This window comes from Alligator sinensis, unplaced genomic scaffold (assembly GCF_000455745.1).
Source record: "Alligator sinensis unplaced genomic scaffold, ASM45574v1 scaffold94_1, whole genome shotgun sequence".
Taxonomy (NCBI): Eukaryota; Metazoa; Chordata; order Crocodylia; family Alligatoridae; genus Alligator; species Alligator sinensis.
This window is the reverse complement of record NW_005842073.1, coordinates 263536-283376: the sequence shown is the minus strand read 5'-3', so window position 1 is coordinate 283376 and position 19841 is coordinate 263536. Positions and strand designations below refer to the sequence as shown.

General features: G+C 43.7%; 1 protein-coding gene across 30 annotated transcripts in view; it reads left to right on the top strand.

The window, feature by feature from the left end:
- The window catches only part of LDB3 (LIM domain binding 3), a 217764-nt gene that overhangs the window by 102106 nt on the left and 95817 nt on the right, over positions 1 to 19841 (top strand). For 29 of the 30 annotated variants that reach the window (XR_003094036.1, XR_003094038.1, XM_014519974.2 and 26 more), the window contains one exon: positions 8914 to 8989. Coding sequence is in view for 28 of the 30 variants with exons in the window: in XM_014519974.2 (XP_014375460.1) it covers positions 8914 to 8989 (76 nt within the window). In the remaining 2 variants the exon portion in view is untranslated. Of the gene's footprint in view, positions 1 to 8913; positions 8990 to 17592; positions 17760 to 19841 lie in introns of those variants that run through there. The other variant, XM_025204227.1, reaches the window with a different exon arrangement.

Here is a 19841-nt window from a genome sequence, read left to right as displayed (position 1 = left end):
TTCTCCCCTTGTATTTGGCCTTGGTGAGGCCGCAGCTGGAGTACAGTGTCCAGTTTTGGGCCCCACAATTCAAAAAGGATGTGGAGAAGCTTGAGAGAGTCCAGAGAAGAGCCACGCGCATGATCAGAGGTCAGGAAAACAGACCTTACGATGACAGGCTGAGAGCTATGGGGCTCTTTAGCCTGGAAAAGTGCAGGCTCAGGGGTGATCTGATGGCCACCTATAAATTTATAAGGGGTGACCACCAGTATCTGGGGGAACGTTTGTTCACCAGAGGGTCCCAAGGGATGACGAGGTTGAACGGTTATAAACTACTGCAAGACTATTTCAGGCTGGACATAAGAAAGAATTTCTTTACTGTCTGAGCCCCCAAGGTCTGGAATAGCCTTCCATCAGAGTTGGTTCAAGCACCTACATTGAACACCTTCAAGAGAAATTTGGATGCTTATCTTGCTGGGATCCTATGACCCCAGCTGACTTCCTGCCCCTTGGGCAGGGGGCTGGACTCGATGATCTTCCAAGGTCCCTTCCAGCCCTAATGCCTATGAAATATATGAAACCACAATGGGAGAGAACTGAGACCAAAGGGCAGAAGAAAGGGTGCAATTGTGGACAGAGAAGTGGGAATGAGAATACGTGGGTAACAGAAAAGTAGAAAAGGGCTAATGAGGGACACAAAGCAACGTGGATGATGTGGGGTGGATGGAAAGGGAAGGCTAATGGGAACAAGAGCAGATTTGAGGACACTGGCCCACATTTCTGAATCCACCTCTCCCTTTTCAACAGGTTACTGATTTACTGCAGTCCCCTCTTACTACAGCAGGCTCCTTCTGGCTTCTCATCATTGTTCACTCCCACTATGCCATTATGTGTCCAGTTTTATAGTCTGGGGTGTGCTTCTGGTTGGCTGGCTTCCCTTGTCCTAATATAGTTAATGAATACAGAATGTGCGCCTGCAGTTCACTGTGTATCCATGGATAGCTACCTGTTTGGTTATCCAAATACAGCACCATGAAGACAAGTAATTAACAAATCAAATGTTAATATTGCAGCCAAGTGTTAATGTTTTCTCCCACCATAAAATGTAGGTACAAAATTTCTGGAGGAGGAATAATTAATAATGCTTGTATTTTTATCACAGGCACAAATTGTGCCCACATACCGTGAAACTAAGCCTCAGTCCAGCTCAAAATTTACCTCAGTTGTATTTAAGTAGTATGTAAGCTACTGAAATGTTCAAAGAAGTATGGAATGGTTTGTATTTGCAATTTCCATTGAAGTCACTTGATTGAGCATGAAGCAGGCAGAGCATGGTGACAAATTTCAGTGGGCATCCATACTTCAGAAGGATCCTCCACAACACTTCTTGGCTGACAGAATCAAACACTTTCATGAGATTAAATAAGGCCATGTAGAGAAGCTTATTTTGTTCCCGGCATTTCTCTTGCAGCTGGTGAGCTGTTAAGATCGTGTCAGTTGTATTTCTTGATGCCCTTAACCCACACTGAAATTCCAGGAGGAGTTCTTCAGCAAATGGAAGGAGAGATGGTTCAGGAGGGTTCTTGTAATGATCTTTCCTGTGGTGGACAGTAAGGTGATACTTCTGTAGTTTTCACAGTCAGAAAGTACTATTTCCAAAGTTGGATTTGTCTCCTTTCTTGACGATTGTCATAATCATGGTATCCCTGAGGCTGTCTTGGATTTCCTCATTATTCGCGATCCTTAAGATGAGAGCATGAAGCTGTGATGTAAGCTCCACTCCCCACTGCTTGACGATTTCAGCAGGGATTCTATCTGCTCCAAATGCCGTGTCATTCTACATCTGTGCAACCTCCAATGCTGCTCACTAGCGCATTTCACCTGAACTGGCTTTTCAGGCACCGCCATCCCTTTAATGATTGCCAGCTCACCATCCAGTCAGATATCTTGGGTGGTCCTCAGGGGTTCTCTCCTGCCACTTCTTTGTTGGAATATATTCGTTATTGGGAGGAAGATCTTGTGTCCTGCCTTTCCTGGATCCCCTCTTCAATCTTTCCGTCCGGCTTTCCGCCTCCCCTATCCCCCACCTTACACCAACAAGATGTTAATTCCAGGCTGTGACTAGTGCTCATCACAGCACAGGTTTATCTTTTGTCCCCTTTTAAGTCGATCAAGTCTGGTTTGGATGGTGTATCATCCAGCTTTATATTCATAGATGCTAGGGTCAGAAGGGACCTCACAGATCATCGAGTCCGACCCCTTGCCTAAGCAGGAAAGAGTCCTGGGGTCAGATGACCCCAGCTAGATGCCTATCCAGCCTTCTCTTAAAGACCCCAAAGGTAGGGCTGAGCACTACCTCCCTTGGAAGCCCATTCCAAATTTTGGCCACTCTTACCATAAAGAAGTTTTTCATGATATCTAGCCTAAATCTGCTCTCTGTCACTTTGTGACCATTGTTCCTTGTTACCCCACATAAGTAATCAATAGAGCTGCTCAGAGTAACCTCAGTGGAAATGTATTTGTGGAAATGGAGCTGTGATAGTTTTACTAGAATTTAATTTAGTAAAGAAATAGGGGTATATTTTGAACAAAACATTCTAATTTCTTATGTTGAAATGACTTTTTATTTCTATTTTTAAAGTTGATTATGAAATATTACAGTATTAAATCAGAATGAATTAAACTAGTATGAATTAGTCAACCTGAAATGAAACTGTTTAAAATGTTTTCTTTTATGGAGAATTTCAAGGTTTCTTTATTTTTACTTCAATTTGTAAAGAAGCCAAATTTCTAAATTTCAAAAATACTTCGGGGAAAAAGAACCTCCATTGCATCCATATTCTCAGTTAATAAAAAACTATACCTCCCAGGATCACAGATACCTAACAGAAAAGGGGCAGAAACATAATATTAGCAAACTATTTACATTTGAAAATAGAATATCAAGGCTGATTTAATAGCACTAATTTTTGTTCTGTACCAGGGCAATGCATAGGGAGTGCACTTGCACCCCCCTGAGCATGGCAATGCACCCACTGCAAAAAGGTGCCACCAACACTGTTGGCAGTTCCTGGGCCCCGCCACTGCCGTGACCCCCCTGCCACCCATGTTCTGTACAATTGAATGGGGGCTTCCTCCCCAGCACAGGATTGTTTCATCTTACAGAATATATATGTCATTAGGTTTATCATCCAGCAGTATCTATACTTTGTTAGATGTTTATGATGTCATCTGTTATTTCAGAGAAAACACAGGACCCTGATTATCATGAAGGAATCTTGTTTTGAAATGGTTCATGGTCAAAAGGCATGGAAATTACTTTGTTCAGATGTGTTGCCAGGAACCTTTTCAGGTGGGATGTATGCAGATGGCATTCTTTCTACTGATCTAGACTTTTCATTTGCAAAAATAAAGCTTAATAGTTCATCTTCTATTTTGAGCTTCATGTTGTTAGGGGGACTATGGTCCTTTTTGGAACCTTGTAGCAGAGTTAAATGGATAAGTCATCCATTTTGTATATTCAGCCCATATCTTAGAGAAAAAAAATTCAAACTTATGACTCATTCTATCTGTGAGACAGGTAAGAAAGGACACTGAAAATAAAAGAATTGAGCCACTGAAGAAGGGGGAGAAAAATGTCCCTTAACTGAGATATTTCTCCGAGGTCTAATGGCTTTTACATAAATAGATGCTTTGTTCTACAGATGGATATATTTTTATTGACTTCACCTCTGCTGCCCTCCCTTTCAATTCAAAGCTATGCTAAAGCCAGCAAATCTTAGTGCTCTGTTATAAAAGCCAGGGCTGTAGAGGTTCAGGGCAGAATTGTTTAGGAACCTTTTTTATTTCAAAGTGATGGCTTGAAACGTTTTGCAGAATTAACGTAATCTAAAAGCCTTAGCTGTGTAGCATTATGGATGACAAATGTGGCATAGCAATAACTTGTGGAATAAATAAAGCATTTTAACAGCTTCCTTTATGAGAAGATGGCAGCTGGGGAAAAGAGTGGACATAAAATAAACAGTGGGAGTGATGGAACAGTTTGGAAAATGAATCCCTATGCTGCAGTACAATGATTTTCCAGACAAGCATCAAATGGACATATCTTGTTGCGTGCTGTACCTCTGCTAGTGACTGTGAATATTTACAGCGTTTAGTGTGTGGGAAGCAAAAATTCATGACTTCTGTGTGTGTACAAGAATAGATGCTCAGGATGGATTATAGGGCTTGCATCTGGTCTTGGATAGGCTTGGGTGAATCCAGGATGACTCTAAGTTATTGACTACACTGTGAGAATTGAGAGAATGTAACTGAAACCAGAATCTGGCTCTCAATTTGTTCATATCTATCTGCTCTAACATTGCAACAGATGGTCAATGACACTTTCTGGGTACTTGGCCACTGCTGCTTGCTACCTCACCTCAGTTATTTCATGAAAGATTTGCCTGGTTATGGTAGCATTGGAGTGATGTTGTAGTTGTGGTGGTCCAGAAAATAGTTGAGAAGCAATGAATTTTAGGGGTGATATCTTTGATTGGACAAATTGCAAAATGGGGATAGACTTAGAAGCTTTTAAATGCAGTCAATTCTTCAAGTCGGATTAGTCCTTGTTGTGCCTTCTTTTGCCTCAGACCTGAAGAATAATGCACTACATTTGAAAGCTTGTCTAAATCTACCCCAGCTTGGTCCAATAGGAGATATCACCCACATAAATCTCTGCCTTATTATGATTGGTTACTTTTTTGTGGTTAAAATGGATTGAGGAAGTTGCAAGGACCCTACTGCCCCTGCTCCATTGCTACAGGAAACTCCCGCTTAGCACTCTTAATTGGTTCCTGAAAAAACGAGCGTTAAGTGAAACCAAAAGTATTTGTTGATGCAAGACAGTGACCGTAAGTGTTTTTAATGACCCAAGATGACAACCATGAGTGTTAAAGCAAAACTCGCTGAGTGCTAAGTGGAATCAGGTATCAATTTAAAATGAGCGGTATAGCGAAATAGCGCCAAGTGAAACAGCATTAAGTGGGGGTTGCCTGTATAACTAATTACGGTGTCACATTTTACAAGCAACACTTGTTCCTAAACCCAGGCACAGTGGTTAACATTTGTAACTGCCTGTTCTGAGGCTTTAGGGGGTTTTTTATTCCCAATACATTCATGTTGTATGAACTATATTGTAAATATATTCCTGTTATGGATACAACTGTTGAATACTCCTTTAGAAATCTTCCTAGCCCTTTGTTTCAATAATATCTTGTAGCAGTGAGTTCCACAGACTAATCATACATGAATAAAAGAGTACCCATTTTAAACTTATTTTATTTCATTGTTCCATTATTTTTATAGGTGTCATGCTCCATATGTATATCATCTTGTAGTATGTAGACATCTGTTATGTCATGTCTTCATTTTTATCAAGTGAAATAGATCTTTGTAACCTTTCTACATGTGGAAATCTTCCAGTACCTCTAATGAGCTTACTTGTTCTTCTCTGGACTTAAGTACATTTTTGAAAGGTGGGAACCACATCTAAATGCACTGTCCAAGATGGAGTTGCATAGTAATATAGAAATTATCATGTTGGATCAGACCATTGGTCCATCTTCTAGTAGTCTGCCTCTGGTAGTTGCCATTGCCAGATACTTTAAAAGAAAAGTGCAGTCACCCTCAAGTGATGTGTACATTTATGGAATAGCCTGCCACAGAAAGTTTTTCCATCCTGCAGTCTAAGCAGTTCAACTGTGCCTTGAAATATAAGATTCTGTATTTCTACTTATTCAAACCCTTTTTAAAGATTTGCCTGTAAGTATTACTAAAAATCAGAAGTTTAATTCTGATTTCCAAGATTTCTCTAAATAAGGAAGAGAAGTCCTTGGATATTGATGAAAACAGCACAACAGAAATTAACTATCCCTCGATACAAGGATGATGTCTGCCAGGAGGGTGTGGGGGATTACTAGTAAATTTGAAGGGGGCTGAGGAGTCCAATCCATGCCCTGAAAGTTTTTCCACAGATATGACAAGTGGTGTCTTGGTGTCGGGGGCAACTGTTGGTCAGGATGTTGTGAGCTTTCCTTCCTCCTCTGCGGTTTCTCGGCCTTCTGGGCAAGATGGTTCTCTTTGAAGTAGGCTGTACCTTGATGTACGGTGCAGCACCATTGAGACCTGTTACCAGCCAGTTACCAACCTATTACAAACCCCCAATTTGTAGGGTTGATGCCTCCCTTCTTAAGGTTCACTTTCAGGTTGTCCTTGTAGCGCTTCCTCTGTGGGTTGTCTTTCCATGACTAAGTTGAGAGAAGACGACTTGCTTTGGCAGATGAATGTCAGCCATCAGCACACAGTGGCCAGCCCAGAAGAGTTGATGGTTCATGATCTTTGCCTCAGTGCTGGTTAAGTTAGCTGGAGAGAGGATGCTGGCATTGGTGCAGTGGTCTTCTCATCGCTGCTATACTAGGGGATTACATCAAGGGCTCAGTGACCAACTGTTCACCAGGGCACCCAAAGGAAAAACCAGGAGTAATGGCCACAAACTCCTGGAAGATCAATTCAGACTCAACATTAGGAAAACCTTCTTCAGTCAGGGTGTCTAGACTGTGGAATAAGCTCCCTCCAGAGGTGGTGCAATCACTTACCCTGGAAATCTTCAAGAGGAGAGTAGACCAGGTGTGGCTGGTGAACTCAGACTGGTGGAGTGTCCCACAGGAGTGGCGGGGGGGTGGAGGGGGGCTTGCAGTCAGCTGGCAGTGGGGTGGGGGGGGTGCAGGTTTGCAGCCAGCCAGGAGCAGGGGGGTTTGCAGTGCCTGGCCAGCTGCAAACCCCGCCCCACTGCTGGCTGGTTGCAAACTCCCCCTCTTCCCCACTCCCATGGAACGCCCTACCGCCCCACCAGTCTGAGTTCATCAGTCGCATCTGGACTAGACAGTCACCTTGCTGGGGTCACCTGACCCCCAGTTATCTTTCCTGTTTGGTGCAGGGGGCTGAACCTGATGATCTTCTGAGGTCCCTTCCAGCCTTACAATCTATGAACCTATAATGCAAAGAATCTTCCTGAGGCAATGCTGATGGAACCATTCCATGTGCTTAAGATGGCTTTGCTATGGCACCCATGCCTCATCCATAGAGGAACATGGAGATAACCACTGCAGTGTACACCAGGATCTTAGTTCCCATCTGCAGATCTCAGTCAGCAAAGACATGGTGAAACAGCTTGCTGAAGCATGTGCTGGTACAGCAAATCCTGTGTTTTGATTTCTACATCAAGACTGACTGACTGGGAGAGGTGACTACCAAGTTATGGGAAATTCTCAATGTTTTCCAGGGGTTTTCCAGCAATAGTAATTTGTGGGGGGGAGGAGGGCAGCTTGTGTTGGGGCAGGCTGATGGAGCACATTCATCTTCCCAATGTTAAGGGAGGGTCCAAGGGTATGATAGTCACCTGAGAAAAAGGTCAAGGATAGACTGCAAATCGGTCTCAGTGTGCACAATGATAACACAGTCATCAACCTACTGAATACTGGTGATGCCAGTCTTGGTAACTTTTGTTTTGCTGTAAAGGTGCCACAAGTTGAAAGGTTTACTGTCCATTCGATACTCAACATCAAGTCCAGGAGGAAGGCGGTTACAGCTAAGAATCAAAATCACAGCAAGATGGATGGAAAAAAGGGTTGGGGCAATGACACAGCCCTGCTTGACACAAGTACAGATGGTAAATGGGTTCGTCTCTGATCCATTGCAAAGGACTGTGGCAGTCATCCTGTCATGGAGTAGCCTGAGGAGACTGATAAACTTAAGTGGGCAACCAAATCTAGCCAACACTTTCCATAATGCTACATGATTGATAGAGTTGAGGACCTTGGTTAGGTCAATGAATACCATAAACAGCTCCTGGTGTTTCTCTCTACACTTCTAGGTCTGTGCAACAAAAATCATTTTGGTGGTACTCCGTGATGATCTAAAGCCACACTGTGATTCTGAAAGGACTTCTTCAGCAAGGGGGAAGAGGCAATTCAGAAGTATGCTAGTAAGAAACTTCCCAGCAACAGAGAGGAGGGCAATGCCTCAGTAGTTCCCAAATGCTAACTTGCCCCCTTTCTTGAAGATGGTCACAGTGTTAGCATCCTTTAAGTCGGGTGGAACTTCCTCGTTAACCCATATTTTGATGAGAAGTTGGTGACGTTTTTGTGCTAGTGCTATTCCATCGCCTTGAAGACCTCTGTGGCAATGCTATCTGGGCCTGGTGCCTTTTTTGATCTTGGTCTGAGTGATGGCATGCCAGACTTCCTTGAAGGATGGGGGATCAGCAAGAGATTCTATGACTGGATGTTGAGGGACAGACTTGATGGTGGCAGCTGAGACCTCAGATTTGCAGTTGAGTAGAGTCTTGAAGTGCTCCTTCCAGCATTGCTTGATGGTGGGTACATTGTCCATGAGAAGGGTGGAGCCGTCCTGGTATTACAAGAAATTGGGCCATTGGAACATGACCCATGGGTGGCTTTTATTGCTTGAAAGGAGCTTCTAATGTCATGTTGGTCAGTGAAACTCTGGATTTCCATGGCCTTCACTTGCTACCACTGGTTCTTGATAGCCCACTCTGAACTACAGCTTTGAGCCAGTAGTAAACCTCTCATTTTCGCTGCTTGCAGGGTTCATTTTGCCACCTGCAGAATGTGGGTCTCTGCTGATGGCTAAGTGCTAGGATTTTCTCATTGTTCTTGTCAAACCAGTCTTGGTGATGGTAAGTGGAGTATCCAATAGATTCAGCACATGCCTTGTGAAAACAGCAATATAGTAAAAGGCAAGGCCAGATTTTATGTAGGACTTTCACTCTTGATGAAGTATTTCTCTGTGAAATACAAAAATATTGTTAGAAATCAAAAGGCTGGGTTTTTTTCCTTAACTGCTTTTCTTTTCTTTTTTTTTTTTAATCTGCAGATCTAAACGGCCAGCACCAGTTCCAACAGCAATGCCCAGAGTTGACTCTCCCAGGCCGGTAATTCCCCATCAGAAGGTATGTGGCATATTTTTCTTCCTCTTAAAACATGAGCATGCTTTATAAAACCTAAACCAACACAAAAAATAGCCCTTTCTCCCTACCCCAAGTATATGCATTAATGGAATGCACAATATGTGAAGTGTCACAATTGCTAAATAAATGTAATACAGTGATGAACTTTCCTTTTCTAGTTGGTATTTGCAGACCTGGAGCAGCTATTCATTATTTGCTTGGTTTCTACAACACTAAACTTGGAGCAGCTGGCACATTCCTGTCTCTTTCATTGTGTTCCCTTACAGCTTGTGGTTATCTATCAGAGCTCCACAAAAGATATAGCTGCTTTCTAGAAAAAATCCTAATAATCTGTGTCTCAGCTCATTTAAAAATTCAGTAAATATGACAACATATTGACTTGGTAAAAACAAATTAGGGCATTTTAAAAGCTAGTGCCATTCTAGCTTGATAGGCTTATTGTGTTAATCTATAGATCTCCTACAAAAATAGAAGGATATTAAATTAAAGTTGAGCCATAAATGATAAGGAAAGTGGACAGTTCTGTTTCTGCAGTAAAAATCCAACATCTCCCATGAGAGAGAAATACTATATCACAAAAATACCATGGATATTCAATTACTCTTATTACATATTAAGATGTGACTAACCAGTTAATCGTATCTTAAATTGTTACCTGGCTATATGTTAATGCAATTAATGACTTGATAAAACAAGGAATAAGGTATAAAGTTATTACATAAAAAATGTGTAATAACTGTGGCTGATTCCTATCATACCATTAATTGAAAGTGTGGCCAGGCTGGGACTCCCAGCTGTGGGGTGCATCTCTGGGGCTGGGAGCCCTCTCAGCTGATAGAGCTCCCAACTCTAAGAGCTCACCATTTGCCCCCAAGACTAGAATCCTTTAGCTGACGGGGCTCCCATGATCCCCGTCATGTGTGCCCAGAGCTGGGAGCCCCATCTACTGATTCAGACTCTCAGCCATGGAGGCACATGTCTGCCTGGGGCTTTAGTGTCGTTCATGTCAGCATCCTCTGTGGCATTACAGAAGAGCATGAATTGTTTGAAAGACTATGTATCTTTTTCCTCCCAGAGGTTTTCCCTCCATATCTGAGATATATCATATTGGCAGGACAGTGGAGAGTAAATTTGCACTGTCTGTGTTCAAGCTGTTCCAATTAATTGACTAAACACAGGGGGCTCAATAATCCCTGCTCTTATCAATCCTACTCATTTAGTGAGTGCCAACTTCAACAGTTATAACTATATACAATAATGAAAGAAAATCAACAGACTATGTCAGATCCCAAATCAGAAGCAGAATGGGCATGCCAACCTTATGAATCGCTCCAAAATACTCTGCCTTCCGGTTTCAGGGTTCAGGAGATTTGTCTCCATGTAGCAGCTGCTGACATTTTGAAACTCACCTAAAAGAGTGAGCTTGAGGAGTAAATGGTTAGGTTTTATTTATTTATTGAATTTGAAAGGAAGTAATTTGGCCATTTTGTGACTGAGTCAGAAATGTTACATCAACTGTAGTCTCTTTTTGATATTGGGCCAAGGGAATGAGACATGCAAAAATTGACTTTGCTGAGAATATTTTTCTTCCATATTATTGCTTCTGAGGAATACAGAAGGTTCTGGGATAAAGGGATAGTCAATGTGTATGCCCCTTGCTTCATTCAGGGAGATTGGAAAAACGCCTTCCTCTTCTTACATTGTAGTAATGGAGCTTATAAATTTACATAGTGACTTTGTTGAGTTGAAGGTTATTGGAAAGGAGTCACTGGACAGCAATATGAGCTTTCATGGAAGAGAACTTCCTCTCGCTGCGCCATCACAGGAGGGAATTGTTTTCTGTCCTGCCCCCTTCCCCCCCGCCCCCCTCAAAATCCCTTCAGAGTACTGTTAGCCTCCAAAGCAGCTTGAATGACTCAATAGACTGTCTCTCCATACACTGAAATTTTTATATGACCATATGTCATTCAGGTCTTTTAGTGACATCTGGACAGATGTGACAGAATTGCATAGCTTAAGCATTTGGCGATTCATGATCATGTAATAGTTTTTCCACACCATATTTGAATACTCCATAATTATATGTTCTCCTTGCCAAAAGTTGATTTTAAAACCTCCTCAGTAAGGAGATCCCATATTGCAGCTGTTCATATTTCAGAGCCATTTATATCAGGTAAAAAGATACGGGCAGGGGAAAGGTTAAATGCATACTACTAAGATGCTTACAATATTTTTTTTATTTTAGCTGAGCAATAGTTGAAGTGTCATGTTACCTTATTTCCTATCTAATCCTATAGCAGGATGCAAGGATTAAAGACCTTGAGTCACCAAAGCATAGAAATGTATTTTCCAAGATCATGTTAGCTTGAATTTAAGTATTCTCTCAGCTGGGAATAAGTTATATGTGGGGGGGATTGTTTTTGGTACCGGAAAGAAACTGAAAGCTGGCAATCAGCTAAGACTGCTTTCTAGGGTATATGGGGGAGCCAGCAGGTAGGATGTGAACGATGTTGCATGTTTTGAAGCAAGAGGGATGGTGGTTGAACATATAACCAGGAGGAGTGAGGGAGCCCATAGGAACAGAGGACTGGAGGAGGCCAATTAGGCTATTAAGTCCAGTGCCCTACACTGATAGGCATTTTTTTTACCAAAGTAACCCTAAAATTGCTTGTTCAAATCCTCACTCACAACTACAAGGTAGGGTACCTGAAACACCAAGAATGCCCTGTATAACATGCCATAGGTAAAAGCAGTGAAGACACGAGCACTACCAGTGGCCTGCCATTGCAATGACAGTGATTAATATATGCTCAGAAATCCTAGGCAAATGACCATGCCTCAAGCTACAAAGAAAGACAACTGTCCTTCCTACCCTCTACAGTCCATGCCAATCTGACATGGTGGAGGAGGTAAAATTCTTTTCTGATCCCAGGTTTGGTGATCAGTAGGACCTTGAGCAGAAGAGCAAGACCCTCTAGTCAGAAAGGTCTGGATTTTTTACGTCTGGGCAGGAGCATCGGTGCACCCCAGTCAAAAATTCCAGCTTTAGCAGTGACCAGTTTCCTAGGGCTTTAGAGGAAGGTGAATCTTCTTTCTATCAGAGGCCAGTAGCATTTATAAAGGGGAAAAATTCCTTCCCAGCCCCAACTAGTGGCTAGCAAAAGCCCTAAGAGATGTCTAAGCTCTCTGTTCAGCTAGGGCATCTGCTTGACAAATAGAAGGATTGCAGTAGCTGAGAATCAGTTTAGGTGGTTTCTGTGCTAAAAGATTGTCCAAGTTCAATAACTGAAATAAGTCCTCTTTGAGTGTTTTGGGAAGGAAATTATTAATGCTTTGAAACTCTGGAGCAGAGATCTCAAATATAAAAAAAGAACTTACTGATGTAAACTGTAGTTTCATGTATGTGAGGTAAGGCATGTTTCAGGAAATGCATTTTTTAAATTAGTTTTGTTTGCTTGTCATGGTTTTTAAACAAATTCAGATAACAATAGCACTGTTGCTATTGGCTGGCTGGAATGGCTGGTTTACAGAACTGTCAATGAGATTGAAAGTCAGTTTTTCCCTTTTAGGTCACTAATTCCAGTCCAGGTTGGTAGTGTTAGAATCAGTTGGCTATTACTATGGCCTGTATGAAGAGTTTGATTACATTTCAGCTCTCAGACTGTAAGAGGCTATGTTGCAAAACAATCAATACAGAGTTGTCCTTTCACCAGCGTACTCTCACCTGGAGTACTGGTCTTCCCCACACAAGGTTATAGTAGGGTTAGGGCAGTACAGGGAAGTTTGCTCACTTTTATGCAAGATCAGTAATTAGTATTATTTGTTTTCTCTGTTGAACATTATTGCTGATCCAAATGTAATTGCTACTGGTTTGCAAGCTTGTGTTTCTATTCAGTTCCTGCCAGCAGCTGATTACATTTTAGATTAAGAATTTATAAGTACAACTTCGGCCTCTTTCAGGTTGGGAGGAATGTCTGAAATGGATGCAATATCTGTGACACTTTATATGAGAGAACAACTAAGCCATGAGGCTGCTAAAGGAAAAGAAAGGTTTGACCAGGTTTTCACATTTTCCTTATCAAACAATAGGGTGTAACTTGAAACAGTACTGATCTTAGGTGATTCGCATGCTATAGGTGTGAGGTACATGAAAGAACAGAGAGACATATCCAAGATTGAAGGCATTTGTAGGTAGAGTCATTCAAAATGGAGTAGGAAGAATAGAGGGTAGAGTAAAGCTTTATGTATGCTGGTTGAGAATCACTGGTACAGGCATTATGTCTAGGTATTTAATACAGTATCACATTCTGTACTCTCTCAAATACAGCAATGTAAATTGTAAATGTTACTATTTTATTAAAGTAGCACTCAGAGATCACAACTAGGACCTGATTGTGCTCATGAGCTAGATAATCCTCAAAATGTATATGTATAAAATGACCTACAATCATATAATTGGAGGCAAGATGGTATTGCACAATAACCTATGTGACAGGAGAACTGGATTTTATTTCTGGCCCTTCTAAAAAATGCTTGTTGTATGATTTGGGGGAAGTCATTTAACTCCCCTATACCTCAGTTTCCCTGTCTGTTAACAGGTGATCAAAGTGAATAGATTCTTCACAGGTGAGTTACGAGTCTCAGTTAGTTAATATTTATGAAAAACATTGAAATAATTTAGATAGCAGTATAAACAAACCATATAATAACTATGCTGAAGTATTGCGTGATAAGGTCCAAGTCAAGAATGTACATTCAGAATTAAGGTTCATATTCCCAACATAAGCAGTACAGCTTAACACTACATTAACAAAATATCCTTCTCTATGGTACCTTGACCTGCCTTGATACTACATGGGGATTTACAACCCTGGAAGAAATCCTGGCAAATTAATGCTGATGCAGTAGGCCTCCTTCAGCCTGAGAACAGCTGTATTCAGGTTCACTTTATTTCACGCAAGTAGAGAATTTGGCCAAACATCTCATTCTTAGAAAAGTAAGAAAAATATTACTGAGAAAAAAGAATGTGTTGAACGAATGCTCTATACCCTCTTTCCATCCCCAAACATTCTGTGTTCTCTTCTGCACTCACCATTTTTAAACTTACCCACTGACAGGTGTCTCAGTGTTACACTAGGAAATTAGAATCAGCTTTCTGACTTCTCTATAGAGGAAGAAATCTCTGCAAGGTGACAATATCTTTCTCTAGGAAGGAAGCTCAGTGTCAGAGCCTCCTCTTCTGGTTGGCTGAAGGGTAGCATCTGGCTTGTATAGATTAAAATATTAGCTCACATTTCCAGCTAGAGAGATGAAATGATGAAGTGGAATGGGAGAGAGATGGGGAACAGGGAAGTGTTAGTCACTGTTTGGCTACTTATCACTTCTTTTGATATAATGCTACAAGTCACATTGCTGCTCATTACTAGATGCCTGACCTTCAGATTTCACAAGTACAATAAATTTCTTCTGCATTGGTCTGTTCTTGCCACTAGACTGAAACAAATAGAACAATCATTTACTCTAAAATATCCTCCTAGGAATAAACCAAACAGCAGATTGTTTTTCTGTTCCATGATTTATAAACTAAGTGACCTGATCAGTAGAAGATTGAAATTATACTGCTGCTAGAACTCCCTTTCGTTAACATCCCCAAACACACAGACACACCTCTAGAGAAGAGCAACCTTAAGTTAAAAATAGTGTCCAGTGTAAACTGAAGAATATAGTTATGGCTTTTCTATGCTAATAGTGAGCAACTAAGAAGAATCAATATATCCAGTATTCTAGTGTGCAGTTACAAATACACATTCCATTTTACTTGAGATGGAAAATGGTTAAGAAATAGAATTAAAACTTCTTCAAAGTCCTCAAGGATGGTATCCTCACTAGCTTTATTTTGTTTCCCTGCTTCCTCAATATTCCCTTTTCTATAACCTTCTTTTTATTTTTATTTTATCTGCCGTGTTGCCAAGCATTATCCAGATGCATTTTATTGATAAAAGGGTCTGTTGTTTGTCTTCTTTGCAGCTCATGCTAACACTAGCTTGCTTACGTTGGGAGGGAAGAAAGGGAACCTTTCATTGAATATACATTGACCTCAATGTTTTTCAAATTAACCTGCAAATCTAACTCCAGCTCCTGTTTGTTCCTTTTACAGTTATTGTATCTATTTTGCCTTGATTTTTGCAGGATGTAAACCTGCTCTGCATAACAGATGACTTGTTTTCTCTGGGAAAAGATTTGGGCATTTGTTAATTCTTTAAAATATATTTTTAGAAGAAAATCCTGTTTTCTATTTATTTAGTAGTATTTGGATGCCTACAATAGACTGCTTAGTAGGTGTGTGCTAAACAGGCCGTATTTGATTTGGATTCAGCCCGAATTGGGGACAGTGATTCGATTTCCTGATTTGAATCACTGTCCCCAATTTGATTCAGCCTAATCTGAATCTAAAGATTTGATGCTGATTCAGAGAATCAGTGATTTGGCCATAGAGACAGCTTTAAATGTTTTTTCTACATACCTCGAGTTATCATGTGCGGCTCATAAACATTGTGATAGCGGGGTGGATGGAGTCCACCAGGGAACATGCGGCGGCGGGGCCCTGCACCCCCCCCCAGCTCAGATCAGCCATGGGGGGACCCTGGGTGCCCTCCCCCAGACCCAGGAGGCACCAGTCACCGAGCTGGGGGGCGCAGGGGCCCCCCTGTGCGCTCCCGGGCAGACCCGGAAGTGGACCGCAAGTGTTTCTGGTCCATTTCCAGGTCTGTTGCCAAGTGCACAGGGGAGCTTCCTGCACTCCTGTGGGACTCTTCATCCGCCCCAGCATCTCAGCATTCATGATGTCTGGTACCTTGAGGTATGTAGAAAAAACATTTAAAGTTGTCTCTATGTCCGAATCACCGAATCTTTCTGAATCAATTTGGAGGGTTCCGATTCGATTCAGAAAGATTAAAGGGTCCTCTGATTTGATTCTGATTCAGCGATTCGGCCACCAAATTGGGCCAGATCTCCTCCGAATTAAACCAGGGACTGAAGCTTTGCATAGCCCTACTGCTTAGTGACTGTTTTTTGTAGAATTTTTGGAGGTCAGAACATGATGACTAAAGCACATAATATTGATACATTTCAGAAAAAACCTGGCAAAAAATTAAAAATCAGTAGTCTGCAAATCATCATCAAGATTACCTATATCTCCAGGCCCAGTTTTCTATAAATAACAGTTAATATCTCTTACTGTGTTTTTTTACAGCCAGGATAATGGGAAAAAATTATTTTTATATTTCCTTACAATATATCATTGGTCAAAAATGCCTCTCTCAAATTGAAGCTCAATATATGATTTAGTTGAATCCCTACCTTCAAGAGTGTTTCTTCAAAATTAAGAATAATCAATATAGCCAGATTATTTTGGTTTACTGCTGATTTAAACATGATCCTTATGTAATTTAATATATGATATAGCAAATTATTCTGGACAAGAAGACATAAAATTAATATCTTTCCACTGTATGGGACACATTTTACTTGGTGATTTGAGGTCAATGGCATTACAAAAGAAGGTAAATTTAACAGTGGAGAAGAGCCTCAGTGCAAGTAACTAATATTTCATTTTCATCAATAGTAGACAGTGTTAACTAAGCAGTACATTGCAATCTTGGAGGCGTGTTCACACATGTAAGCATGTGCGCTTGCATCAGCTCAAATAGAAGCAGTGCAAATTTGAGTCAGGGCTTTTTGCCCCAGTGCATATGCCCAAACATGCACTTTGGTGTCGGCCAAAATGTGCGACTTGGGGCAAAATAACCCTGGCTGGCTCTTCCTGGATCTGCAGCCAGGGGGAGCTAGAGCCTGGAACCACCACCTGTCCTGGCCCCAGCAATGTAAAAACCTGCCCTGGCCAGCAGCTCAGAGCTACATGCCCTCAAGAGCTACTGGGGGAGGAGCCTCTGGGAGGAAGTTGGCCATGCCCCTTCCTGTCCCAGGCTGCTGCTATTGCTGGTTGCTGCAAACTTGGTCTTGGGAGCTTCTGCGGAGAAGATGGCCAGGACAGAGCTTATGGGGGTAAGTTGGCCGCAACCCTTCCTGCCTTGGGCTCCTGCTGCTTCCCCTCCTCCCATGGGGGGGGTCCTTTTCTGCACGCAGCTATCCCCCCCTCAGGGCAGGGCCCACTGCACTGCAATGCACCCCAGCTTCTGCACCCCTATTCCAGCCTGCTGCCCAGCCCACTGCCAAGCTGCAGTTGGGGGACAGCCTGGGGAGGGAACCTGCACTGCATGTGGGCCCCTTCCCCACCATCAGTGCCAGAGCCTAAAGGTGTCTTGCCTGCCCCAGCTGCCTTGACAGGTCACCCCCTGCCTTCACCTCCACTTTCATCTAAAGCACACCCTGAGTGGCTGAACTGGATGGCTGCTACCACTGCTGCTGCTGTTGCTGCTACTGCTGCCATCAGTTCTGCTGCTACTCCCTCTCAGGAGAGAGGGAGATTCCCTGCTGCACCACCTTGCAGCACTTAACACCACACCTGCACTGGATTACTCCCTAATTGACTGATTGCTCCTGCCCTCCCCCACAGCTGCCTCATTGCATCTGATCCTGCTTTGTTTTCCTCCCTATTGCTCTGCTGCTGAGTACCTGGCTGGAGGCCTGAGAGGCTCCTGGACTGATTTTCAACAAACAAAGCCCCTCCACCACTCCAGCCATCTTTTATAACTGCCTCAGCAGCTGCCAAGTGTGTTTTTTCCCTTATATGGTAAGTCCTGTTGTCCACTCCCCTTGCCCTGCTGTTCGTTATGTGGCTGAGTAAGCCAGATCGAGTCTCCCCAGCCCTTGTGTGTTTGTTCCCCCTCCCCCACGTTCCCCAAGCATAGCCTTCCCATGCCTGCGGTCTGTGCTGATGGACATGATCTATCCCAACCACAAGGTGCCCGGACGTTCCATCTTTGACAACCTGTACCTGGTTCAGGACCTTCTGGAGCTAGGGTGCCAGGAGGGCCTGTCTTTCACCCTCCTGACCCTGGACCAGGAGAAGGTATTTGTCAGAGTAGATCATGGGTACCTCACAGGCATGCTCGGGCCTTTGGCTTCAGGCCCCACTTCGTGCAAGCTCTCTAGGTGCTGTATACCTCTGCAGAGGTTTAGTCAAGCTCAACTGCACCCTGATGGAGCCCATCCCATTTCAGGAGAGGGCTGCGTCAAGGCTGCCTGCTGTCAGACCAGCTGTACATCTTGGCCCTGGAGCCCTTCCTCATTCTCCTGCGGAAACGGGTGGTGAGGTTGATGCTCCAGGAGCTGGCAGTGCAGCTGGTCCTGTCAGTGTATGCTGATGACATACTCCTCATGGTCCAGGACTCAGGTGACCTGGTGCAGGTGGAGGCCTGCCAGGCATTGTAGTCAGCAGCTGCCTCTGCGCAGGTCAACTGGGTCAAGATCTTTGGCCTGACAGTGAATGACTGGTGACAGGTGGGCTCACTCCCACCCATGCTCCATGGGATCTGCTGGAGTGTGGGCTCACTGCTCTACTTGGCAGTCTACCTGTCCCTCACAGACCCTTCCATGCCAGAGAACTGGCACCAGCTGGAGGCAAGGGTGGTGGAGAGGCTCTGGGCATGGGCAGGGCTCCTGAGGTGTCTCTTGCTGCATGGGAGATTGCTGGTGCTGAACCAACTGGTCCTGTCCATGCTCTGGCACCCCTTACACACCCTGCCTGTGCCCCCTGATGTCCTGGCATAGCTCCAAAGATGGGCACTGGAGTTTTTCTGGCTAGGACAGCACTGGGTTGCTGCGGATGTCCTGATTCTCCCCTTGTGGGAGGGCAGCCAGGGCTTGGTTTGCCTGTGCAGCCAGGTCCTGACATCCAGGCCCTGCAGTGACTGCTATACGGTGTCGGTAGCCATGCAACATGGGGCCACCTGGGGCGTGCCTTCCTCCACCACTACTGGCAGCTCCTTGACCTGTGGGGCTTCTCCCTACAGGACCTGCGAGGGCTGCCAGAGTTCTACCAGGATCTCCTCTGGGCCTGGAGGCTGGTCTCCACCTGCAGGTCCCCCGCAACAGTCGCTCAGGGTCCTGTCCTGCTCATCGAGCCCCTTTTCTGGAACCCCCAGCTGGAGGTACTGATGGCAGAGGTGCCCCAGTTGTGACAGAGGTTGATCCTGGCTGGTGTCCCCCATATCAGAGACCTCCTGAACTATAATAGGCAGGAGTGGGTGGACCCCGCTGTGCTCGGCACATGGGTCTACTGGAGACATGTGCGATCTGCTGTCTGGTCCAGAAGGTGAAACCTGCCCTATCTCCTGACACCCTTGCCTTTGTTGATCAGGTCCTGTGCAGTGAGGATCCCCCCCCCCCAATGTCCTCCAGCCCACCAAAGTTTTTCATGGGGCTGGCACCTTGCCCAGCCTCACAGAGCTCCCTGCTCCACCACCTAAGCTGGCTGGAGGACACCAGACCAGTCTGCTTTTACACTGTCCATTGCTGCCACTTCTACATGTTCATGTGCCACATGATCCATCATGCTTGCTATATTTACAATGTTAAAGCAATTTGGAAACCTACCAGTGTCTCTATCATCATGTTAAAATAAATCCTAAATATCTTTGTTTTAATGTTTGCTTTTGGTTTCCTTGTTACATGGGTGGTGTGTGATTGGGGGGGATATGGAGTTTGCAGAAGGGGAGTGGAAAGTGGGGTTTGGAGATGTGTGGAGGGAGGTGGGAAAGTGTGTGGGAGGACTGTGGGTGTGGGGGGGACTGTGTGGGAAGGGCTGCTTAGAAGGGGTGGGTCCCCTTCCCCTCACAGGGCACAGCCCCCACACAGCACATGGAGTGCCCTA